The sequence below is a fragment of the Lissotriton vulgaris genome, chromosome 2_1 (genome assembly GCF_964263255.1).
Source record: "Lissotriton vulgaris chromosome 2_1, aLisVul1.2, whole genome shotgun sequence".
NCBI classification, from domain to species: Eukaryota; Metazoa; Chordata; class Amphibia; order Caudata; family Salamandridae; genus Lissotriton; species Lissotriton vulgaris.
In genome coordinates, this window is record NC_141687.1 from 516,033,759 (window position 1) to 516,060,612 (window position 26,854).

Here is a 26,854-nt window from a genome sequence, read left to right on the forward strand (position 1 = left end):
AATGTTTAACTCAACCACGAAAAAGCACTGGCAAATTCAACAAAATTGATACTTAGAAACATTTTGAGTAAAAGCTTTTGGCTAGTTGCATTGCGGTTGGTTAGAGTCACTTGGGTGACCAACTCTAACAGGAAGCCAGTCAGGGGTACCAGCTAGGTCATCAGAAACAGTTATCTCAGAAGGTGAAACAGTCTTCAGTCAGTTCCAGGCATTGTTATCCTTTGCTATAGTTTCCTATGGAAGTGGTCCTGATGCAGAGGATGAAGGAAGCGGAAGATGTTTAAAAATGCAGTGGCTACGATGCAGTTGACGAGGGTTTTCCTGTGGATAGTCCTCGGTCTCTAGATCGGGTGAGATGGTCTTGACCACAGGGTCAATGTCCCTCTAGTCTAAGCTCTCTCCGTTCTGGAGGAAGCCAAGTCTCCACTGGACTACCAATAACCCAGTGTCATGATCATAACCAAATTATATCAACAACAGGGGGGGAACTAAGAGCGGACGATATTTAACGGGGTCCAGTGTACGTGTCCGGAAGACTAGTAACACAAGAAGAGGAGAAGTGTGTGAAGAGAGCGTAGAAGAAGAGGGAAAAAAGGGAGGGGAATTCCCTTTTTGGAACTAAAACCCTCACACACCTAGCAAGCTAGATGTCATGCTTCATCATATGGGTTCTGCTTCTCGTCAGACTGGCGCTGCAATGTCTGACGGGCACCCGTAAAGGGGCTCTTTATCGGAGATCTTTTGTTCCAGCCATATGGTGCATGCGAGTAAGTGGAAAGTGTAGTCGTGAAAAAGTGGTGAGTTAAAAAAGGTGGGTCAGTCCACAGTAAGCTTTATTGGCGTAGCTGACGCCCTTGATTAAAATAGTGGGAGGGGAGATATGTGCTGAAAAGGTACAGAGCAAGACACCTACAACCCTCTGGTCAGGTTATAACCAAATTATACCCTGGCGGGTAGCTCGTCTTCTCGGCGAACAAGCTGCAATCCAACGACTCTCCCTGGCTCACCAAACTAAAGGTGCAATTCTGAGCATCGAGTCCCGGTCTCTGGTGCTGCACAGCAGGGGGTTGGCGGCATTGTGAAGATTCAGGGCTACCAACCTTCCTGAGCAGGCTTCTTCAGTTGTTGTGGGCCTGTTCTGTGAATAGGAGGTCAGCCAACTGACCCTTTGAGTCTCTTCCTTTGGCTGGGCTCTGGAGATGACTTTTCCATGAGCAGGACACAGCAGACACAGTCCCTACTCCTATGCTAGCCATCAGGTTCAACGGGTGCAGGCCCCCTTTGCCTTTTGCTTAGTAGAGCAGGGCATGTCTTTTTCAGTTTCTGTTCAGTTCTGGGTACCAGGGATGCCGTTTTATGTTCAGAAAGTGCCCTCAAGGTACGTGATCAGTAGCCAACGGGCTCTTAGGTTCCTTCCCTCCTGATGATCACTTGGAAGTGTGTTAGCGACCCTCCCTCCTCGTCCAGAGCTTTCTTTCCCAACCCAGAGGTGTGGCTACCAGGAGGGCTAAACACCCCTGGAAAACCGGTTTCCCCTTTTCTTTCATTTGCTAGTGCCAGCCTGTCTACCTATAGAATGGAGCAGCCACTCTCCCAAGTGTTACTCATTTGCTCTTTAAAGGCAGCTGCTCTTTAAAGCTCTCTTTTTGTACCAACGCCCATGTGGCTTTCTGCAGGATGGAAGTAAAACCTCTCTCCAGTGCAGACTTCTATTGTGTCCTTTTCTGGGAGTTGTTAGCACGCCTCCCCAAAAGGGCAGAAAGCTGTTTCGGAGACAGGCTCCTTGTGCAACTCTTCAGGGCACAGGAGACTAATGGCAACAAAGTGTCAACTTGGCAAAAGTTGCATACTGCAACAGGTTACATTATTTTTTTTAATTTAAAATCAAGTCAGCCATAATGTAATGATCACCAATAGCGACCCCGTTTTTCCACAGTGAAAACATCAACATTGTGTTTTTACTGTCAAAACATGTCAAATACATGGTCTGCCCATGCAATATTTTGCACCCTGCCTTAGGGCTCGGTAGTCGTGCCATAGAGGTGACTGAGACTGATTGAAGAGGGAGGTTTGGCCTTGCCATTTTTTGAAGGTCAAAGTCAGATTAGCAGTTTAAAGACGCTCTTTCAATCTGCAGTGACAGACTCAGACACTAGTTTTACCGGGGAGGGGGTCTCTCAAACATGCATGCCCTGAGTACCATATACTGGAACTTACAGGCAAGTTAGCCTATCCCAATTGGGAATAGCAAATGTAACATGCACATTTTGGGGTCAAGGCACTGGCACTTGGGTCTAGTTAGCAAGCCTCAGTACACTTGCAGAGTTAGCAGTATCAGTCCAAAACCCCGTGGGTGACCATACAAAAAAAGGCATTTCCTTACACTAGGCTCACGTCGCCCTAGTGGCTCTGAGTTAGGCCTAGAAAGTATGGCATCCTGAACTCGTGAGCGTGAACATCAGTCCTCTGATCAGGCTTCCCATTTGGGAGGATCTCCTGTTGCAAAAACAGAGCAGAGACCTACACCCTAACCTGCGCACTCTCTACCTTCATGCATGGAAATTGAGCTGCGACTGTTGAGGGTTTTTGATTTTCCTCTCAAAGTCTATGATGTCACCTTGGTAGCCGGGCTCCCCTAAACTAAGACTGTATACACCTACCATTGGACCCACTATTGGAGGCGTTGCTGTTTGTTTTATCTTTAACCCAGCAAGGCCTTGCCCTTAGCACTGTAAAAGTTACCTGTCAACCATTTCAGCTTTGCTACGGTTGCCTTAGAAGCTCACTCTGTACAAGTCACTTGTGTGAATCATTTTAAGAAAAGTTTCTAACAAGTGTTTCCACTTGCACGCTATCATGATGCTCTATTGGGACCTCCATCTGTTTATCTAGTTTCTCGTACTCCCCTATTTAGCCCTTAACGGCTGTTCTCTGTCTCTCTCTTTCTAGTGGCCATTACATCAGCTAGGAGGGTCAGCAAGCATCAAGCTCAGCCAGTTCACCCTCCGTACACCAACTTGTTCCCTGGCAAAGTGATTTTTGGACACGTGCCTCTTTTCTGTTGAAGGTTGTCACCCCTTTTCATGTCGGCCAGAGCATCACTCTGCCTACATTATGTGCATGGCGCAGTCCGGGATATTGGGGCTCTGATGCCGATCTTTCAGCCCTTGTCCCGGGTGTGGGTCAGAGTAACTCTGAGGCTGCAGGGCCTCATGGCCTCCCGTATCCTGCTGATCGATCATGCCAGATGGCATATGCAGGCTTTGCAGTGGGACGTGAAATTCCAGTGGGCGCAGCATATGGGGAGCCTGTCCAATCACATCCAGATCTAGGAGGGCACCGCACGATAGTTGCAGTGGTGGCTCACGAACAAGCATTGGGTCGACGGCAGGTCCCTCTCCCTTCGCCAACCGGAGCTTACAGTGGTGATGGATGGGTCCCTCCTGGGATGGGGCTGCCGCATGGGAGAGACGGAGATCAGAGGCCTCTGGTCTCCGGTGAAGTCCAAGCACCATATCCACCTTCTGAAGCTTCGGGCGATCCGGCTTGCACTAAAAGCATTCCTTCCCTCTGTCAAGGTGAGAGTAGAGCAGGTGTTCACAGACCACACCACTCCCATGTGGTGCTGCAACAAACAGGGCAGGGTGGGTTCGTGGATCCTATGTCAGGAGGCTCTGCGTCTCTGGACAACTCTTTAACATCAGGGCGTTTTCCTGGTGATTCAACACCTGGCAGGTTCTCTGAACGCCAAGGCATATGAACTCAGCCGCAGGTGCATGATGGATCACGAATGGCGTCTTCACTCTGAGGTGGCGCAAGGTCTCTTTCAGCAGTAGGTACAGCGTTGGCTAGATCTATTCGCCACTGAAGAGAACGTGCAATGTCATCAGTTGTGCGCGTTGGAATTTCCAAGGCAGCACTTGCTCGGCAACGCTTTTCATCGCGAGTGGAGTTGCGGTCTGTTGTACGCCTTCCCTCCTATACCACTTCTGCCCAAAACGCTGAAGAAGATCCGGCACGACCGGCCCAAGTCTTTCTTGTGGCTCCGGACTGGGCTCGAAGAATATGGTATCCCGAGCTACTCGGTATGAGCATCGATCCTCCAATCAGACTGCCTCTACGGGAGGATCTTCTGTCGCAGCAGCAGGTAGCGGTCTTCCACCCGAACCTGTCCAGCCTCCACTTCCTTGCATGGACATTGAGTGGCTGCAGTGGATTCCTTTCGACTTGCCTCCTTAAGTTTCTGATGTCATTCTGGCAGCCAGAGGTCCCTCCACTAAAGTGGTATACGCCTGTAGGAGGAACAAGTTTGTGGCATGGTGCACAGCAAAGGCTGTGGAACCCCTTTCTGCCCCTCTTTCTGAAGTACTACTGTTCCTTCTTTCTTTGACCCAGCAGCGCTCTGCTCTCCGCACTATCAAGGGCTATCTTTCTGCTATTTCTGCCTTTCTCAGGCTCCATGATCAGCCCTCTCTTTTCAAGTCCCCTGTTGTAAATAGATTTCTCAAAGGCATTACACACCTTTTTCCTCCTATTCCTTTTGTGATGCCTCAGTGGGACTTGAACCTGGTTCTTACATACTTATTGTGCGCTCCGTTTGAGCCCCTTCACAACTGTCCTCTTCGTCTCTTGATATTGATGGCTGCCTTCCTGGTGGCCATCACCTCTGCTAGGTGAGTGAGTGAGCTCCAGGCTCTTTCTTGTAAGCCTGCTTTCCTTTAAGTCCATTCGGACAAGGTTGTGCTCAGGCCCGTCCTTCCTTTTTAGGTCTCGCCTGTCAATGCGCATGCTCATTGAGCGGAGCGAGACTATAGGGGCTTAAACAGACTTTAACTAGACTGGCGATTTGATGAAGTGCATGTGCGCTTTTAGCTCAATGCGCAAGCGCAATGAGTTAAAATGTGCATGCACAGCATCAAATCGCCAGTCTTCGCCATCTGTTCCCCCTCCCCAGCCGCCAGCACCTCTCCTTTCTCTCACGGCCGCCAGGCAGTGTTATTTTGCTCGCATTTCACAAAGCCTTGCTCACATTTCTCCTCCCCTCCCCAGCCGCCAGCACCTTCCCTCTCTCTCACGGCCGCCAGGCCGTGATATTTTGCTCACATTTCACAAAGCCTTGCTCGCATTTCTCCTCCCCCTCCCCAGCCGCCAGCACCTCCTCTCTCTCTCACGGCCGCCAGGCCGTGTTATTTTGCTCGCATTTCTCCTCCCCCTCCCCAGCCGCCAGCACCTCCCCTCTCTCTAACAGCCGCCAGGCCGTGTTAATTTTTCAGCCTCCCCTCTTTTTTCATTTCTCTCTCCTAGCTTCGCCCATTTTTTATTTCTCTCTCTATATCTCCACACAACCCCTCTCGTGCTGTTTCTCCGTCTGTGAGCATCTGTTTTCTCCCTCGTCTCTCTTCTATTTCTCTCGATTTCTTTTCCCCTCTCTCCATCTCTCATCTTTCTATCCTTCCTCCTCCTCTCGCCCCTTCTCTCTTTCTTTGTTTCATCCCCCCACTTCTTCCACTATGCCCACTCGTCGCTCGCTCTCTCCCGCACTTACCGTTCCCAGACAAACCTGACTGTCCGCCCCCGGGGGCCCAGGAGCCCCCAGGCTCTGGAGAGCTTAGGAGCCAGCTGTAGTCATTTTATGCAAAGGCTCTGCTGAGAATCTGATAGCAGCTTATGGCCCCCGCTAAGCTCCCTCGGGCGCTGGCCATTGTTTCCTTAACTTGCGTGTCTATCTATATGTAAAAAGAACTTTCTAAATCAAATACAGTATTCCATTTTCTTATGTATCCAGCGATGTTGGTTTTTTTGTCGACTTTTTATAAAAGATGAGTCTTTTTTCATTCGAAGTAGGGACACGCTTATGGAGACGGTGCAAAAAACAGCAAATAAGCGAATTAGAAATAATGTGACCAAAGTCAGGTTTAAGTTGCTGGGCTCAGTGCAAACTGAGTGGAGCAGCAACTGTGGAATTGTTGGATTCTATAGCTGTAACATGAAAACACATTTTATCAGCACAAAGTCGCAGCTGATCAGTAGCCCGTCACGAGATATCTTCCATTCTCTTGACCCCCACCACTCTCCCACTTCGTCCGTCCACCACTTCTTACAGGTGCCAAAATATGTATCCGGGGACCCTCCGGCCCTGCGCATTTCACCCGGGGGTTTCCAACTTGTAGGCCACCGGTGAACCCCGTGAGGCAGGAGGTGGTTATATACCTATGCTCAGCTCTAAATGTAAACAGAGACCCTCCCACACACACACACACACACACACACACACCACCACCACCGCCACAGTGCCTGAACCTCCAATGCTCGCAGCCTCCATGGTCCAAACACACCAAGCAAATCTAGAGGAGGGAGGTTTTAGTTTGAATGACTAACTGCTGTGGCAGCACCCTCTCTTCAGTGTTGCATTCCAAATACTGTAGGTGTTCCATTCGCGAATGTTATAACTATTGGCATTGTAAATGACAAAGCTATCAATTTAGCTGTTTTAGAAGCCAACAAATAAATAAAATATTTGTCATTTCCAAGACCGATAGCTCCAACTTTTCTAATGCAAGACCTATTGCATTTCCAATGCTTGTTGCAAAAAGTTGTTACAGCCTTTCACATCGGGCAGACTATTAACTTGCCCACCTTTTTTCCACCTCCACATCCTTCCAGGGAGAAAGAGGCTCCACCGTCTGGACCCAAAGCTTGAGCTCTCATTTTATCTCAATTGCACACAACAGTTCCGGGTGTATGACCAACTATTTGTTGGTTATGTTGGCACCAAGAAAGGTCGGGCGGTACACAAGGGGACTATCTCCTGCTGGGTTGTCTTGTGTATCAAATCCTGTTACACGTTGGCTAAAAAGGAACATCTGGTGGGGCTGCGTGCTCATTCTACCAGAGCTACTGCGGCCACTACTGCATTGGGACGTGGTGTCCCCTGCAAGACATATGTCAGGTAGGTGCGTGGGCCTCGTTGCACACTTTTAGTAAGCACTACTGCCTGGACAGCCAAGAACGGAGAGACGGCTTAAGGTCATCCCTTTCAGGGCCCTAGTTTTAATGCACCAGTGGTCAGTTTCTTGCATGGTCATGCCTTACTGTTGCGGAAAGCCATGTACAGAACTGACGTCAGCAAGCGTGGGCGGCATCTAAGTAGTGCCCTCGACGTCATCTCGGCGACTACAATGCCAACGATGGACGCAGAGCCGCACAACGCCACCTACCGACGCGCAGGGGTACTGCTGACGAAAACTTTCCGGATCCAGTCTGACGCCTGGGGCTAATTCTAAAGTAAGGAATCTATCACTATGTGTTTCTTTTAGATAAATAAAGTAAAAGTAAAGTATATGTAAAAGGTAAAAAAAAAATATATAACTTAAATTTGAATGTATTTAATGTTGGGGCATTGCTTAGCCACGGATGAAGGTAAGGAATCTATCACTACTAATGTTTCTTACAGGTATATTGTTACCGAAGTAAGTAGCTTGTTCTTTAGGTCTCTGCTCTTGAAAGTGCATGCACTGTCTCGAAAGAGACATGGTGTATATACACGCTGTGGGCTTCGGCCTGCCCATAGTCTTCCCATTTGCTGGCTTCATTGTTGATCTCCTAATCTTTTTCCTCATTTGTCCATGCCTCTTCCTGTGTTTAGCCCTCCCTGGGAGCAGGGTCCAAATACTACAATTATACCATTACATGGAAGGAGAGTGCCAGAAGTATGGGCCCGGCAATCACACTGAGCGGCGGCCCTTTGACCGCTCCAAGTGCTACCCACCCTCCCACCTCAGCCTGACATGCACTGCACATGCTTTAAACCAGCGTCCACATTAGGGCCAAGCAACATGCTTAGAGGGCATACTTTAAACAACATAGGCTTTCATTCTGTTCGCTGTCATTTACAAATTTGTACAGTTGTTGTTGCAGTTTAGGGATTTATTCCACACCAAACATTTCTTGTTTTGTTCTAGTCACATCCCCTGCATCCTGCTTTGAGTGACGGCAGCTATAGGGATAGGAGCGACCAGAGAGCCAATTAAAAAACAAGCTTTCATCCATCTAGGCCCTTTGTTGGTTGCACATATAAAGGAGAAACCATTCCACCAATCCTGTGCAAATGCTACTGTCCAATCGCTGGGTTTTAAAACGTCTGTAAAACAAAAAAAGGACTCAGTCAAGATCACAGTAGTGTTCTTTTTTTGAACGGGGTTATTTTTAAAATAAACGATGCCTTGCAACATAGGATGCAAATACTAAACATGTTTTTGGCCTTCCCTTTAAAAGCTTTATTCAGAAACGTTATGATAGAAAAAGGTCTTTCACTATTGAAGAGTGGCTACAGCCTGCATCCTCCGCATATCATTAAAACTAAGCTTAATGGAGTCGACCCTCCCTTTATCCAGGATACCTTACACCTAAAATCCTGGCAGTCTGATGCTGCACATGTGCTTCAATACGTCACATTAGCTGCCAGATACTTCCCCCTTTGTTTCCGTTTCGTGCCTCAGGTGTGTTTTACCGCTGTGTTTGCCTGATCCTAACATGGATGTCCAATTAAACCCTGCAACCTCCTATATCCACTACCCTACACAGGTAATGCAGCCCCAATGTGTGCCGTCACACTGTCTGTATATTGTATGTGTTTTTTTTGTCTCAGCTCTAGATTAAAAAAAGAAGTATTGTATATACTTTGTGTGCATGTGGTTACACAAAAGAGTAACAGCGCAAACGTTGCATGTGCTTGGGTGCCTGGGAAACACTTACCATCTGGCCATGCAATGCTTAAACATGTTGACATTGGCAAAGCCAATAGCTCTTGCATTGCTGAGACCACTGAGAAACCAATACTTGTTTACTTATACTTTACTATAAGGTCTTCGCCAAGTGTGTTGGATGTTAAATACAGGTGTAAAATCACTGTTAATAGTAACTTCATGGTTGCATGTGATGTTTTTACGGACTCCACCCCCGTGTCAGGAATGGGGACATGGAAGCCTACACTTTTGAGTAACTTTGCCCTTGTAAATGGTGAATATACAAAAGTAGTAAAGAAGTCTTTTTTGTTTTTTTTTATGAGACATTTTTATTAGATTTTTCATAAGTGGTACAGTAGTAAGATGCCATTCTTGTACAGGTTTGGTATATTCCTCAGAGTGAGGTAACAGAGTGGACAGGAAAGTGCAGTAAGAAGGAAAGGAGAGAGGAGTATGTGAGGAAGGTAGATAAGCCCCGTAAGAAACAGACCCGCCAAGTTCCTTAATCTACACACCCAGAACAGTACACGTGGACAACGACTGAACAGAGCACACATTACAGACCCTCCTGCATGTTCAGTTGGTTATGCCAGACGCAGGTGTTGGGGCGAAGTGATCGAGGGTTTGTGGGGGACCTTCCTGTCATTTCAAGGGGGTTTGTGGGGGGTAAGGTATTCATCCAGTGTCTCCCACAACCCTCTGGAGGAGGCTTTTCTATGGGAAGTACTGCATCGCCAGGCTGTCCGCGCCCCTTAGGTACGTGACCCAGTTTAGCCAGTTTTGAAAGCTTGTTTTGCTTGAGTCTTTCCAGTTGTTCAGAACTGTTTTAATTGCCGCAGTCATAAGGAGGTCCCAAAGTTCCTTGTCTTTCCCCGAGATCTTGTCTGATCTTATCCCGGATGTGATAATAGAGCTAAAGTCTCTGCCTAGTTGCAGTTAAACATTTCGTCAAAAAAGTCGAACACCCTCCCCCAGAGGTTTTTGAGTGTAGGACAGTAGAAGATTAGGTGTGTTAGGTCCCCCTTCTGTGCGTTGCAGTTCCAGCATGTGTTGTCCTCTCTATGACCAAGTGTGTGTAGGCGCCGGGGGTCCAGTATGCTTTGTGGAGGAGCCAAAACTTAGTTTGTGCTAGGACAGGGGGGTCTTGTTTTGAGTGGCTGAGGCCCAGATCTTTCCCCACTCTATCTCACTTAAGTGGGTGTTTAGCTGGGTGAACCAGAAACCGGTTAGTTTGGTGCTGGTTTTGGTGTTGTTTGTGTGCAGTAGGTTATATAAATGTGAAACTTGGTGTCCTAGTTTGTTAATGTTTTCCACGTATTGTAAGATCGTGGGGACTGTGCTGTTCAGTTTGGCCTTTGCTAGGGCTGCCCTAACTTTTAGGAATCTGTAGCCCAATGATCAACTATCTGGCAAGCATGCTACCCCTTTTTCGCGCAGACGATTTCCACCGGAAAATCGACAAAATTATCACAAAGTTCATATGGCAGGACAAGAAAGCTAAGATCAGCATTAAGAAGCTGAGACTTCCCAAAACACAAGGGGGCCTAAACCTGGCGGATTTCCAAATCTACGAACTCGCGTTCCTGGCTAAACAGGGAACGCAGTGGGTGTCCTCCTCACGGGACTACTCCCCAGTCTGGCTACAAGTGGAGAGGGCCATTTTAAACAACAGGCACCCCCTTATCCAGCTCACGTCAAACACCTACCCTGCTGAGTCTAAGCAGATCTTTGAAAACACCAAGATAGCAATACAAAAAGTGGACAGGAGAATGGAGACTAGTATCAGGGGCATCAGCAGAATTAAATATAGAGGGAATGGTCTCGACTTTCATTCATGGATAGAGAAGTGCATCTGCTTTCCACACCAGTTAGACAAGAGGCCAGGCCCTATTACGTTCACTGACCTGAAAAGCAGCTACAAGGTAGGAAAGAAGTCTAAGAGTAAATTTACGCATCCAGATTTTGCCTTCGTATACGTTTGAGAATAGCTCAGTAGTGTTCAATATTGCAGCAGCCCCAGATCTTATATGAGATTGCCAACAACAGAGAAGTTGCAACAGGTGCCTACACAGCTCTTTGGGCCGTGGTGCTCCATCTGCGGGCAGCACATAGGTCTTTGGGCGCCAGAGCTAAGCAGTACATTAACACCAACATTGTAATGGAGCCAGGAATGCTGGCTGATATGAACTCCTCTATGCGCTTGTATTGTCAAGTAGCTCTAAAGTAACTGACAATAGCCACACAAAGTATAACTAACTATACAGTTGCTTGAGGAGAGTAGGCAGAGCTCTTCTTTTGTGTAATATGGTATTTAGTTGGGTGTGTTTTGTCCATTCCCCACAGGCCAGGCCCATCATAATTTCTTAATTACTCTGTAGAATTCATGTGTACAGTTGTCCCTGTTCATTGTTCTCAGAAACTAGTTATGTTTTTTTTTTCACGCATTAACTTAAACAAGGTTTGCACGCATGACATAGGTTCTTATTTGTCTAGGACAGAGCACTGGAAACGGCGATAGTCTGCTAAAGCCTATTAGCTGTGGTCACTTCCTCTCAATAGCACATCAGTCTGCTGCTGAAAGCAATAAAGTGGTTATTTACATGCTTATGTACAACTGGGATTATATTGTATTTGGAATAAATACAAACTATTCGCATTGTAATATTTTTTTATTTTCTTTCTAAATATAGGATCCAGTTTATGGGAAAGGAAAACTGGGAGAAATACAGGGACTGGTACTTGGAATGCTGGATACCTTCAACTATGAGCAAGTAAGTTTCTTCGGACAATGTGTAACATACACTCCTGAAGGTCTTAAGTCTTGCCTGTTTTAATTGTCCATGGTCTCAAATTACCATTGTAATGTGACATCTGACAGAAATGAATCATTTCTGATGGATACTTCTACCTGCAGATTCGTCACCTATAGAACAATCCCCAGGTGTCAGATTGGATCTGGGAAACGTTAAAGCAACAACGTCGCCAAAATAGGGCACTGGACTCTGCACCCGAAGTGACATTAGGCTGCGTCACCAGGGGCCATAAAGCGTCCACCCCACCGTATGGACGTCAGTTGTCTTTTTTCAGCACCTACGACATGGATCTGGAGTTCCACTTACTAAGGGAATTTTCCTCACACGTGTAATTTAATTTGCAGTACAGTGTCTCCTCACAAGAAGTGTGGGTTTAAGCCCTCTGGGGATTGTGATGGACGGATGCCCATTACAGATCTCCTTGCTATTAGTATGTCTCCGTCTATCCTCGTGCTAGAAGAGTGATTGCTGCAATAGCAGCAGTTCGCTCTGTCGCCTTAGCGGCTTCATCAGCCAGTGAATTCCCTTTAATGTGTATTCCAACACGCTGGTGACTCAAGGTGTGAATAACTTGAGCCCGTGATAGGCATGCTTTCAGCTTTGCCACTTGTTCCCTCCCATAACAATTTATGTTTAATTGCTCAACACTTGCAATCTCTAAACCCAATCTGTCCCCAGTAATGAAGATATTCATTTTAGACTGCACACAGTAAAACGAATCGCACACTATCAGTGTGTGAAATTCCCGATCTGTATACTGAAGTGCCAGTATCAGGGCTTTGAGTTCTGCCATCTGTGTGGTACGTAGTCGTATTGCTGGGATGGAACTTGCCATCCCGCATACGACCCTTCACTATAGCATATGCTGTGCTATATTGCTGTTTACTTCCTATGGCAGGCTGGACAGATCCATCAGTGTAAATGATGTATCTGAAAGAGACACGTTAGTGATAAATTCCTTACCTTAGAATATCCCCAGGCGTCAGACTGGATCCGCAAATTTTTGCATAGCAATACCCCTGCGCGTCTATAGGCGTCGTCTGCGGCTCCGCGTCTGTGTCGGCGTCGTTGGCGCCGGAATGACGTCGTCGGAGTACTTAGACGCCGCCCATACGTCAGTTCTTCTTTTTTCCGCGCCAGCTAACGCAGATCCGGAGAAGCTCTACCCCTAGTCATTTTTTGACTAAACTTTTTTATCTTTTTGATCATTTCTTTCCTCGAGTCTTCGACTATCGGTGCCGGTAGGGATGCCCGGGTTCAAACCCTGCTCGAAGTGCGACCGACTGATGTCGGTTACGGACCCCAATCGCCGGTGCCTGAAGTGCTTAGGCCTCGACCACGACGACCGCACCTGCTCCGACTGCTGGCCCCTGATGTCGAAGGCTAGGCGGGAGCGGTCCAGCAAGCGGCTCGAGCTCCGGCAGTCGGCCCCGGCCGCTCCAGGTCCCGGTCCCGGTCCCACGGGAGGTCGAGGGACCGGTCGCGGGGTCGGAGTCATCGCAGCTCCGGGAGTGGACACCGGTCGCCAGACTCAAGTCCTCAGGTAAGAGGCATGAGAGGTCGGAGAGACGTTATTGTTCCTCCGACCCACCCAGACGCTCGCAAGATGCGGCCGGGGGCTCGGGCGACACCGCCCACGCGGCTCCGCGGGAGTCGCAAGCGTCACTGCCTGCCCCACACCTTCGGGTCCCTGGGCACGGCGCGACGCCGGAGGAGATCGAGCGGTGCCTCATGGCCATGAGGTCCCTCCCTCCTCAGTCGGGTTCCGTGGCGCCTCCGGGCCCAACGGTCCTGGCTGGAAGCCCTAGCGGGTCGGGTGCTTCGGCCCCGACGCCGCCGGCGACTTCGATCCCGGTGCCGGAGGACCTCACCGGATCCGCTCCCGGATCCGGGTCGTCACCGGTCGACCTCACCGACGCCGGCCCCACAGGTGTCGCCCCCGGCGCCCACTGTGGACGCCGTCCCCAATGTTCCCTGCGGTCCGACTCTGGCGCCGACTGCCTTTGGAAATTTTTATTTCCATGAGGGGGCCCCGTCTGCTAATCCTGTTTTACAGGAAACGGGTGACGAGGAAGATTGGGAGGGGTCTGAGGACCCTCTGGCACTGAAGTGCCAGTCTCAACAGGACTGGACATATGAGCTTGGGGAGGCCAGTGGTATTGACACTTCGCCAGACACTGGATTTGTCTCCCCTCCGACCGTGGCTTCGGAGGAGGGGTCTACATATAGTGTATGTGAGAAGTTGGCCTGATAAATGATGCTCACTAGTTCTAGTGATCACCTTGTATCAGTCCAAACAACCCTTATGGTGATTGGTTGTAAGTCAACCTTATAGACCAGCTATCCTAGTAGCGTGGACAAGAGCAGTCTTTAGGCTAAACTCTTTTGGCATGTGAAGCCAGCTGTTTTACCACATATAACCCCCTAAATACCGCATGAAAGGACACCACACAGGTTGTTATGAAAATAAAAGGATATTTATTAACTAACATACACCTCTGAACTCTTTATGAGATCAGAGGGCTAAGCACATGACAATACTATGAAAGAAATACGAGTTAGCACAATATTTACACGTGTGCCTTAGGGGCACAACAAACCATATACTTGAAACAATGGAATGCGAGGAAAGAAAGTACTGTAAAGAGATCCAGAGGCTGGAGGATCGCTGGGACTACGCTACAAACTAGGTAAGTAAGGAGCAGGAGGCCCACGGGACTCACGTGCAGAGTGGAAACTCTCACGCGGGATGCGTACCATCGTCTATGGATGCTACAGTTTACAAAGTTACGGATTCCGGACGAACCCGGCTGGATGGAGGGAAAACCACAGTGGACCTGAACACTAGGATAGTGAACACTGACTTCAGCACCTAGAAGCTTTAGTTACCTAACCCACAGGCTGCGGGTGCATAGGGCTGAAGTGGTGTCGGGTTTGCTGCGTTGATCCCGATGATGCCTGAAACAAGAAGTTGCTGGCAGGCAGCCAGATGGAGGAGTCCGGTGGTTCCAAGGATGGAACTTAGAAGGAGAAGTCCTGAAAGGGAAGGGGACAGAGTCTCGGTCACTAGCCAGTAACGGTGCTGGAACCAGGAGGGAACCAGATGCTGTTGTCGCGTTCAGGTGGAAGAAGGGTCGCTTCTCTCTGTAGCTGCGCGGACCAGGAGCTGTTCTCTACGACCAGGCTGGAGGCAAGAGCTGTCCCACGTAGTCTGCTGCTGATGGCGGTGTTGGATCGTCGATCTGGTCAACAGGCCTTGGCAAGTGCAAACCACGCGGTGGAACAAAGATGGCGTCTGGTGCGGACCAGGAGGGTCCGGGGTGCTTCTCTTTTACAAGGAAGCAAGGGCCAGTCTGGGGGACCAGACCAGCAGTGTCGAAATCTTCGGGTCGTCGTCTCAGAGGTCACTAGCCAGCCGGCAAGTGACCAGACAACAGGAAAAGCAGCAACCAGGCAAAAGGGCCCCACGCAGATCACGTGGATGCTGAGTGTCTGGTCTTTGATGCAGGTGCTGCGGCGGTGTGGGGCTTCTCAGACCCCAGTGCACTCACTCGAGGATCCCTCGGCGGTCGTGCTGGAAGCGCTGGGCAGGTTTCGTCGAGGTGGCCGTCTCCAAGTTGCTCGTCGCACCCACGGGTCCCAGCTGTGCTGTGGGTGTGGGTAGAGGTCAGAGGAGTCTGGAGGTCTGGGTCTCGTCGAGCTGGGTCGTCGGGTTCCAGGAAGGAAGGACTTGCAGCAAACCGTACAGGAGCTTGATGGTGCCTGCGAAGCAGGATGGTCACTCCCTGACCATAGGGGAGATTCTTCAAGTCAAGTCAAGTCAAAAGATTTATATAGCGCGCTACATACCCGGAGGGTCTCAAGGCGCTTGAAGAAGGGTGGGGAATTACTTGTCGAATAACCAAGTTTTAAGTTGCTTTCTGAATGCTAGGTGATTCTGAGTGAGACGAAGGTGAGTGGGGAGTGAGTTCCAGGTTTTAGCTGCGAGGTAGGAGAAGGATCTACCTCCCATGGTGATTTTGTTGATGCGAGGTACGGTAGCAAGGGCTTGGTTGGAGGATCGTAGCTGGCGGGAGGGGGTGTAGAAGGAAAGTCGAGTGTTGAGGCATTCGGGTCCAAGTTCGTAAAGTGCTTTGTGTGCGTGGGTTAGGAGGCGGAAAGTAATCCTCTTATTGACGGGGAGCCAGTGGAGGTTTTTCAGGTGACTAGAGATGTGGTCTTTACGCGGGATGTCTAGTATGAGTCTGGCTGATGCGTTCTGGATGCGTTGGAGTTTTTTCTGGAGTTTTGCGGTGATACCGGCGTATAGGGTGTTTCCGTAGTCCAGGCGGCTTGTAACCAGTGCATGGGTGACCGTTTTTCTGGTTTCGGTGGGGATCCAGCGAAATGTTTTTTTGAGCATGCGAAGAATGTTGAAGCAAGATGATGAAACGGCGTTGACTTGTCTGTTCATAGAGAGTGAGGAGTCCAGGATGACGCCCAGGTTCCGTGCGTGGTCCGTCGAGATTTCCAAGGGCCTCTGGCCACCAAGAGTCATCCCAGGCGGAGAGGGAGGTACCTAAGATAAGGACTTCTGTTTTGTCTGAGTTCAGTTTCAGACGGCTGTGCTTCATCCACTCGGCTACTTCTTTCATTCCTTCATGTAGGTTGGTTTTGGCGGTGTTAGGGTCTTTGGTAAGGGAGAGGATCAGTTGAGTGTCGTAGGAGATGATGTTGAGGTTGTGTTGGCGTGCGATGGCCGCGAGGGGGCTCATGTATACGTTGAAGAGGGTGGGGCTGAGTGAGGATCCTTGTGGTACGCCGCAGATGACTTCAATGGCCTCTGACTTGAATGGTGGGAGGCGGACTCTCTGAGTTCTTCCGGTGAGGAACGAGGTGATCCATTCCAGTGCTTTTCCTTGGATTCCGATGTTTCTGAGGCGCTGTAGAAGGGTGCTACGGCAGACTGTGTCGAAGGCTGCGGAGAGGTCGAGGAGGATGAGGGCGACTGTGTCTCCATTGTCCAGTAGAGTTCGAATGTCGTCTGTTTCTGCGATGAGGGCGGTCTCCGTGCTGTGTTTGGCTCGGAAGCCGGACTGTGAGGAGTCGAGGGATTTGTTGGTTTCGAGGAAGGCGGCGAGCTGGTTGTTGATGGCTTTCTCGATGACTTTGGCCGGGAATGGAAGGAGCGAGATGGGGCGGTAGTTTTTGAGTTCAGTGGGGTCCGCTGTGGGTTTTTTCAGAAGGGCGCTAAGTTCTGCGTGTTTCCAGCTTTCCGGGAAAGTGGCGGAGTTGAGGGACAGTTGATGACGTCTCGGAGGTGTGGTGCTATGATGGAGTCTGCTTTGTTGAAGATGTGGTGAGGGCAAGGGTCTGTGGGGGATCCTGAGTGGATGGAGTTCATCAGGCGGATGGTGTCCTCAGTGGAGATTGGGTTCCAGTCATTAAGGATGTTCAAGGGGGGTGAAGGTCCTGCAAAAGGTTGGGAGGGTTGGTCTCCGGGTCGGTTGTCGAAGCTGTTGTGGATGTCTGCGATTTTGTTGTGGAAGAACGAAGCTAGGGAGTCGCAGAGGGCTTGAGAGGGGGTGATGTCGTTGGAGTTGGCTGAGGGGTTGGTAAATTCTTTGACGATGTTGAATAGTTCCTTGCTGTTGTGGGCGTTGTTGTCTAGTCGGTCTTTGAATGCGGCTTTCTTGGCAGTCCGGATCAGTTGGTGGTGTATGCGGGTGGCGTTTTTGAAGGCGTCCCTGGTGCTGGTATTTGGGTCTTTTTTCCAGGCCTTCTCAAGGGAGCGACAGAGTTTCTTGGATTTCTTAAGATCATCGTTGAACCAGGAGGCGTTTTTGCTGCCTAGTTTGATTTGACGTTTTTTCAAAGGTGCTAGGTTGTCAGCGCTGTTGGTTAGCCATTGGGTGAGGTTAATGGCTGCTTGGTCGGGGTTTGAGGAGTGGGCAGGGGGGTTTTGAAGAAGCGATGAGGAGATCTGGTCGATGGTGATTTTGTTCCAGTTTCTTCGCAGAGTAGGTTGAGGATGGTTGAGAGTTGTGGTCTTATTGTAGATAAAGTGTACGCAGCTGTGGTCCGTCCAATGGAGAGTTGTGGTGTGACTGAAGGAGACATATTTGCTGGAGGTGAAGATAGGGTCGAGTGTGTGACCTGCGATGTGGGTGGGCGTAGTGACAAGTTGTTTAAGTCCGAGGTTGGCGAGATTGTCCAGAAGGGAGGTGGTGTTGCTGTCATTGCTCTTTTCGAGGTGAAAGTTGAGGTCTCCCAATAGGATGTATTCCTCGGAGGGGAGGGCGTGTGGGGTGATAAAGTCAGTGATATCGTCACTGAATTGTGCACGTGGTCCTGGAGGTCGGTAGAGGAGGGTGCCTCTGAGTGTGGTCTTGGGGTCGGTGTGGATCTGGAAGTGAAGGTGTTCGGCGCTGGCAAGGTTGACGTCTGAGCTGGTTGAGATGCGGATGGAGTTCTTATGGACGATAGCGATGCCTCCTCCTGTTTGGTCGGTGCGGTCCTTACGGATGATCTTGTATCATTCCGGGATGGCAATGGTGATGTCTGGGGCTGATGAGGCGTTCATCCATGTTTCTGTTAGGAAGGCAACGTCGGGAGAAATGGTGTCTAGTAGGTTCCAGAGGTCGATGGCGTGTCTGTGGACTGAGCGGATGTTGAGCAGGATGCATTTTAAGTGGTTGGAGTCAGATATATGTTGTGTGTTCGTGGATGAGGAGTTGTTCTTGGTGCCGTCGAACTTGCAGGAGTAGCATGTGAAGGGTCCATGGGTGTGTCCAGGAGCGGCTTGGGCGCAGTTCAGTATCCAATTAGATATGTACCTAGAGTACATGGAATCCATTTTACAGAGAGAGCAGTGGGCCTGGGGTCCTGAATAGCAGGATCCCAGGCCAACTAAGTCGAAAACCAGCAAAACACCAGGCAAAAAGTTGGGGGCAACCATAGTCAGATATCCACCTTCCTACAGTTGTTGTTTCCTGTTTGTCTTGGAACTTGTTCCCCTTCTTTGTTGGGGTTATACTCCTGCTGAGGTTGTCATGACATTTTGCATGTGTACCTTGTCTCTGGGGGATACTGTCTACATTCTGGCAGGGTGGCAGTTCAGGGTTGGGCCCTATTCTTTATCCTTTATTCTTTTATTGCCTTTGGGTACTGCGGTGTCTGGCACTGCGCCTTATGGTGTTGTTCCTCACCTTTCCTTTTTCCAAATGTTCTGCTATTTCGCACACTGTTCCCGTGGTCCCATGTTCCCACAGTTTGTCTGGTGGCTCCGCGTTGTGGCGCGGAAAAGTTCTCCGAAGAAAACTGATGTAGGCGCGACGGGGTGAGACTTATGTGACCTCGCTGACGTCACGTGCGCGGACGACCCCTGGGCGGAGTCGTGCGATACCGTCCATCCGGCGCGCAGGGATGCTGTGGCAAAAAGTTTTCCGGATCCAGTCTCACGCCTTGGGATAATTCTACGTTAAGGAATCTGCAGCTAGAATCGTCTCTACCAGATACATCATTACCGAAGGTAAGTAACTCGTACACCAGTGTGTAACCCAGGGTGACCCATTGCTATTCCACAGCTGTGAGATCCTTTGTTTCCCATATATTCAGGAGCCCCAATCTCACCGTCAGAGGTATATTTTTCCCTAAGGCGTTATGCGTATGCCTTGTGGATCCCACCCATAGAGTCTTGATGAGCGAGCATTCCCATATAGTGTGGTAAATAAAGAGTGGCCTCTTCAGAGCAGCGTCGCAAACTAAGTGAGTCTTCTCTTCACCCGATCTTGCTAAGTACAGCCCCAGTGAAATATGACCCATAGAAAATCTTCAATTGGATAAGTCGAAATTTGAGAGGAATGGCCGCTTCCAGTGGAGCCATAAGTGCAGATTGCCAATCGTCGTCATCATCATCAATTGGACCTACATCCGCTTGCCATTGTTCACGGGGGTACTTAAGCTAGGCTGGTAAATTATTGCTTAGCTTACGATATGTCAATGAGATTACTTTGCTCTGCAGGGTTCAGAAAGCAGACGATCCTCGAGAGGAGACGATTCTGGTATATCCTCCACCTCAGCAAGTGCTGCGTTTAGAGCATGACGGATTTGCAAGTAGCGAAAGACCTCTCCTGGGGCCATATCGTATTTCTTTACCAATTGAGCGAATGGGACCATTTTCCCCGAGCTCTCCAATAGAGGAGATACCGATACTGTCCCACCTATCAAATCCTGGTTGGTAACATAATGTCCCCAATTTTTGTGTCGACCACAGAAGAGTGGCCTGAGTTAGGACTCCCAGCCAACCCAGTTTTCTGTTAGCTTGCCGCCAAACATCTATGGTTTGAGCAGTGGGGCCAACATACCGGCCTCTCCTCACTCTAGAGTACAGGGCCCCTAGATATCCCTCTCTCCCCATTTGATATTTGTCCAAAAGATAAGCCGGATCAGTTGGGAGGCGATATATCCAATGGTTCACTACCACTAGCTGAGATGCCCAGTAGTAGAGGCATATATCCGGGAGAGCGATACCGCCATCATACCAACTTCTTGTAAGTTTGTGGAAGGCTATGCAGGGCGCCCTCTCATCCCATAACAAGGATCTCACCTCCCTCTCCACATTTTTAAAGTATAACTCCGGGAGTTTTGTATACGCAGTTCTGGAGAATATATAAAAACCGGGCAGAGCGCAAGCATTTTAAATAGGGCTTGCTGGCCCTGCAGGGAGAGGGGCCATGCCCGCCAGTGTTTGACATCGCTCTGCACCTACTCAATGGCGGTACTAGATTGTTGGTGTGAAAGACACTAGGGTCTGGGGTAACATAGATAGCCTGGTATCGAAACCCTCCCTCTGCCAACTCCAATTCACAACCCGGTGGAAATCGTGAGATTGACCCATGCAAGGAAAAAACACAGATTTAGACCAATTGATCGAGTACCCTGAGTATTTCCCAAAGTTTGTGAGGATATTTTGGATTTTGTAAAGTGACTGTGCGGGGAGGCAAGATGGAGCCGGAATGCATCTGCGTAGAGGGTTATTCTATCTTCCTGTCCCTCAGCCCATTTTAAACCTCTTATTAGGACATCCCTCCTTACGGAATCCAGTATCAATGAGAAAAGCAATGGGAACAGTGGGCATCCCTGCCTGGTCCCTCTTTTCAGTGGGAATATTCGGGATGTGCGATTGTTAACTCTAATTTGACCTTTGAAATCTGTTTATAGTAGCATGAATTTCGGGCCAAACCCGAAGTGCTGCAGCATCTCAAAGACATAGTGCCACTCGATTGAATCGAATGCCATTCTCGGGTCCAGAAAAAATAAATATGATTGTGAACTCTTCTATAACGTGTTTGCTGCCAAGCACATTATGTAACCTGCGTAGGTTAAGGTCTGTACTTCGGCCCGGCATAACGCCGGATTGATCTGCGTGTACCAGAGAGGTGAGAAGAGGGGCCAGCCGGGACGCTAGCAGTTTCGCAAGGATTTTAGCTTCCGACTTGATTAGAGATATCAGGCGATACGACCCGACCCACAGAGATTATTTAGTTTTCCTGGTTTGCGAATTACTACTATGGATGCAAGCCTCTGGTTGTCCGCCAAAAACCCCTTTTCATGGCTCTCATTATACAAGTCTCTCAGATAGGGGGTTATTATTAAGATAGTAGATTTGAGGAGCTCGACAGGGATCCCATCATTGCCTTCCCGGATTGTATATTACCTATTGCTCTCTGGATCACCTCATCGGTGATATCTTCCTCCAGCGGGTCTCTCTCGCTGGGGGACAGAGTAGGCAATGTCAAATCTTCCAAGAGCCACTGAGTGTCTTCTGCATCAGTGTTAACTGATGGTGTATAGATTTCCTGTGGATCCAAAAGGGTCTGTGTATCATTGATATTCAGCTGAGGGACCCGACGCTCCTATACCTCCTTCCTTTCCAACCCTGCGAGCATCTTTCCAGCTCTATCTCCCACCTCATAGAGCCTATGACGCGTGGCCATCTGCGAGACCCCGGCCTTCTCTCGGATCATTGCTTTATATTCGAGCTGTTTAACCTGCAGTTTATGTCTTGAGGCTTCATCTGGGGAACGCGTATCTTCTGCTTCAAGAGTCTGGAGCTCAGTCTCTGTCTGCTCTATCTGCACCTGTTGCTTTTTGTTGTACCCCACCTTAAGTGACAAGGCCACCCCCTTTACCACCGTCTTGTATGCCTCCCATATTATCTGTGCCGATACAACAGAGCCGACATTCTCCCGAAAGTAATGTTCCGATTGCTCCCGTATGCTTTCTTTAATGACTGGAATCTTGAGTAGTCGAGGATTGAGAAGGTGTTTCTTTGATGTGGATTATTGAATGTGAATTTGGCCGAGACTGGTGAGTGATCCAAGATGCCGTGTGGAAGACAGTGCAGCTCCCGGAACCCAGCTATATTAACCACTTGTGTTAAAACATAGTCTATATGTTAAAAGCTATTATGGACGCAAGAGTAATACGTAAAGCCTGTCGTGTCAGGATGAAAATGGCGCCATATATCAGTGTTACCCAAGGCAGTGAGAAATTCCTCCATATTTGTGTCCGGTCACGATAGGGGGCGTGGTGGTTGACGGTCTAACTTATCATTTACCGTCATATTAAAATCTCCCCCTAGGATTAGAATACCCAGTGGGAGATCAAGCAAGACCCTCCCCAGGTCCGCTAGCGTTACTTTACCTATAGCTATTGGGGCATAAACTGAGACAATATTGATAGGCCTCCCCTCCCAAACTGTCTCCACCACCGCAAACCTACCCTGGGGGTTTGCCCATGTACGTTGCGGAGTCATTGCAAGAGTATTCTTAATTAAAATGCCCGTGCCCATCGACCTCGAGGTGTATCCCGCATGGACCCAAAGCTTATAACCCCATCTGTACAAGGCCTTACACCTATTACCCACCAGCTGCGTTTCTTGTAGGAGGATTTTATCTGGGACCGGTCTTTTAAGGTACTGCAGTAGGATCCCACATTTAATTTTGTCACCCAACCCATTGATGATCCATGTTAGGATTGTCAGTGACGTTTTGATTTGATGAGCAGACATCACGTTAGACCTTTCGAAACATCTGGACCAGGGGCCATATGCGAATGATCAATGATGTCAACATTAACTCTGGGCATACCGAGCAGACCCGCGAGTGGGGAACAGAAACCCCCTCTGTCATAAGTAAATAACTATAATTGCTGAAAGAAACAGTTAGTTATAGATTCCTTACCTTAGAATTACCCATAGGCGTCAGACTAAATCTGGAAAGTTTAACGTCAGCAGTACCTCTGCGCGTCGGAAGGTGGTGTCGGTCGACTCCACGTTCGTCGTTGGAGTCGTGGTCGCCAGGATGACGTCACTGTAGCTACATAGCCTCCACTCTCGCGCGTTCACGTCAGTTCTTTATTTTTCTGCGCCAGCAAGCGCAGATCCAGAGAGAGCTGTACCCCCAGTCACTTTTTGACTGACTTTTTTGGAACTTGTCTCAACTTCGTTTTTGAGTCTCACATCGCTTCCTGGTGCATGAGGGATGCCTGGCATCAAGGTATGGTGTTCCTGTACTCGACTGATGTCAGTGACGGATCCGCACTGCTTGTGCCTCTACTGCCTGGAGCGCGACCATGACCCCAAGTCGTGCTCCGACTGCCGAACCGTGGGCCAAAGTCTTTGCGGAAGCGGTCTAGAAAGCTCCTCATGGCCAGGCAGTCGGCTCTGCGTCTCTCAAGGTCACAGTCGCGTGGGAGGTCGAGGGACCGATTGCTGAGTCATCACCATCACTCCTCTTCTAAGTCTTCGGGGTCGGATAAGTCGAAGCACAAAAAGAAGTCGAAGAAGCATCATCAGTCTTCGACCTCTCCCCGTCCGTTGGCCGACGCGATGAAGGGTGCAGGTGGTGCCCCTCCGGCGGCTCTGTGTGCGATGCCTTCAGGGTTGACTCCGGCCTTCCCTCCCTTCCTGGGACCGGGAGCGACCCCTGACCATCTTCACCAATTTTACGAAGCGATGCATGCCATCTATTGGGAGCCCAACTCCGCCGGCGCTCCTTCGGGCCCCCCAAACTCAACTGGGGCCCGAGGTATTCGATGCAGATGGCTTCAGCCTCAGCACCGTCCAGCCCCCTTGGATCCATGCCTGGATCTGGATCAGCGCTGGTCGACCTCACTACACCTCCGCCGGCGCCGACTCCACTGGCACCACGCCCACAGCCAGCTCGACCCTTAGCCGGTGTCGACCCCAGGTTCCGCCCCGATGTGGACACGGAGCCGAACCAGCGTCGACCGACGCCAGATCCGGCGCTGATGCATAGTTTTGTCTCATTTGTTCCCCCCAGGCCATTCTCAGCCAGATTGGTAGCCAGAGGAGGGTGAGGAAGACTGGGAGGGGTCTGGTGACCCTTTAACAGACCAGTTGGATTATGATCCGGACTGGAGAGAGAAACTGGGGGATGCCAGTGGTCTGGATACCTCCCCAGACCTAGACATGTTGTCTCCTCCTACCGCGACTACGGAGGAGGGAGTGTCATACGCAGGGGAGTTGCGCAGGGCGGCTGGGGCTCTTCACCTTAAGCTCTCTACGGTGGCAGTCAGGACTAACAGCCTGACAGAGGTGCTTCAGCCGGCAGCGAGCTCTCCGAGGCCCTGCTGCCGTTCAATGAAGCCTTAACAGACATTCTTTTGGGCACCTGGTCCAGGCCCAACACAGGGGCTCCTGTAGATAGGATGATTGTTCGATGTCACTGCCTGGGCCCGGGCGACCCTACTTTCCTAACACCCCACCCCTGAGAGCTTGGTGGTCCAAGCCTCTGCATCCAAAGGCACCTTCCCTACTGCTCCACCTGATAGGGAATTTTAAAAGCTGGATCAACTTGGAAAGATGTTTTCCTCCCCGAGCTTGGGACTGTGGTCGGCAAACACAGCATGTCTGTTGTGCCGTTATTCCCACTCTGTGTGGGATACGGTGTCACAAGTGCTGCCTCAGTGCCCGGAGGAGGCCCGGGCTGTGCTCTCCTGTGCAGTTGCAGAGGGGAGAGACGCAGCAAAGTTTACCATCCGCTGTGGTCTGGATAGCGCCGAAGCACTTGGCAGAACGATTTCCACGTCAGTAGCCCTTCGATGCTATGCCTGGTTGCGTTTGACTGGTTTTTCGGGGATGTCCAATCTACCCTTATGGACATGCCCTTTGATGGCCATTGCCTTTTCGCCGACAAGGCAGACAGCGTGCTAGAGCACTCTAAGGACTCTCGGGCAACAGCCAGGTCCTTGGGCCTCTCCACCACCCGCCCTGTGCAGTCTGCCTTCCGCCCTTTTCGTGGCTGCGGAAGGGGTGCCCCACTACGTTCCACCCAGAGCCACAGGCGAGCGCAGGCTGTTCAACCCCAGCGCAGCCGGGGACTTGGGACCCACTGGTGTGGTTCTGGGGGCCAGCAGGCTGCCAGTCCACCACTGCTTCCTCTGCATCAGCCTCCAAACCCTCTATTCAGACCTTCCAGGACCACCAAACGCCAATAGGCGGCAGGATCCGCCACCACCTCCCCCTCTGGCGCACCATCCCGTCTGACAGGTGGGTTTTGCGGAAAGTCCGAAGGGGCTACTCCCTCCCCTTCGAGACTACCCCTCCATCCATGCCACGTCAGTACCATTGCATGTCAGAGGATCACCTGGCCCTTCTCCATCAGGAAGTTTCTGCACTCTTGGCCAAGGGTGCCATTGAGCGTGTTCCTACCTCAGAAGTAGGTCGTAGTTCCTATTCCCACTACTTTCTGGTGCCCTAGAAGGACAAAGGCTTGCGTCCTATCTTGGATCTCAGAAACGTCAACCGCTTCCTCCGGAAGGAGAAGTTCCGAATGTTGACAGTAGCTCAGGTCTTGTCTGCCCTCGACCCTGGTGACTGGATGGTAGCGTTGGACTTGCAGGATGCTTACTTTCACATTCCAGTCCCGCCGGCCCACCGGCGTTACCTGCAGTTCATGGTAGGCCACGAGCACTTTAGGTTTACCGTGCTCCCCTTTGGCCTTACCAGCGGCCATCGGGTGTTCACGAATGTGATGGCTGTGATCGCAGCTCATCTGCGCAGATCAGGGGTTCCAGTCTTCCCCTATCTCGACGACTGGTTGTTGAAGGTGGGCTCGCCACAGGCATTAGTCTCCCACCTCCAGACTATGGCCATTCTCCTGCATTTGCTGGGGATCTCCATCAATGTGAGAAAATTGGGGAGAGAATGTGGCCAAATGGCTAGGGCGGTTGACCTCGGAGCTGGGGAACCGGGTTCGAATCTCGGCAGGGATGCTCAACATTCTGTGATTCTGGGCAAATCACGTAATTTCCCCATGCCTAACAAAAAAAAAAATGTATGTTTGTCTGTATGTAATGTAACTGGTGCTCATGTAAAGCGCTGTGATATCTCCGGGTCTAGTTAGCGCTATATAAAACTCTTCCCCCCAAAAAATAAAAAATGTGTCGGAGTTGCACCTAATCCCCTCTCAGAAGCTCCTTTTCATCGGAGCGGTTCTGGACACTACGCAGTTTCGGGTTTATCCTCCCAAAAAGCGAGTTCGGGATATTCGGGCTATGATTCCGATCTTTTAGCCTCTATTCCTGCTTTTGGTCAGGATGACCCTGAGGCTGGAGGGCCTCATGGCCTCCTGCATCCTTCTGGTCGATTAGGCCAGGTGGCATATGCAGACTCTGCAGTGGGACCTGAAGTTCCAGTGGGTGCAGCATCAGGGGAAACTATCAGATTGCGTCCAGATCTTGGAGCGCACTGCACGACAATTGCAGTAGTGGCTCACAAACCAGGATTTGGTCAACGGCAGATCTCTCTCCCTTTCCCAACTAGAACACACAGTGGTGACAGATGCATCCCTTCTGGGATGGGGCGGCCACATGGGGGAGGTGGAGATCAGAGGCCTCTGGTCTTCGGCGGAGTCAGAGATCCACATCAACCTTCTGGAACTTTGGGTGATTCGTCTTGCACTCAAAGCATTCCTTCCCTCTGTCCGGGGAAGGGTAGTGCAGGTGTTCACGGACAACACCACAGTCATGCGGTACTGCAACAAACAGGGCAGGTGGGGTCGTGGACCCTATGTCAGGAGGCTCTGTGCCTCTGGACAAGGCTGAAACATCAGGGCATATCCCTGGTGGTTCAACACCTGGCAGTTTCCCTGAACACCAGGGCAGACAAACTCAGCCGCAGGTGCATGATGGATCACGAACGGCGTCTTCACTCTGAGTTTGTGCAAGGTCTCTTTCTGCAGTGGGGAGAGCCTTGGTTAGATCTATTCGCCACCGAAGAGAACGTGCAAT

The 26,854-nt window shown here is 50.1% G+C and overlaps 1 protein-coding gene across 1 annotated transcript in view; it reads left to right on the forward strand.

Moving 5' to 3' along the window:
* VPS8 (VPS8 subunit of CORVET complex) overlaps positions 1 to 26,854 on the forward strand; it is a 1,704,823-nt gene that overhangs the window by 1,277,354 nt on the left and 400,615 nt on the right. Inside the window, exon 41 of the mRNA XM_086955430.1 lies at positions 11,435 to 11,515. Coding sequence (XP_086811556.1) covers positions 11,435 to 11,515 — 81 coding nt within the window. The remainder of the gene's footprint in view (positions 1 to 11,434; positions 11,516 to 26,854) is intronic.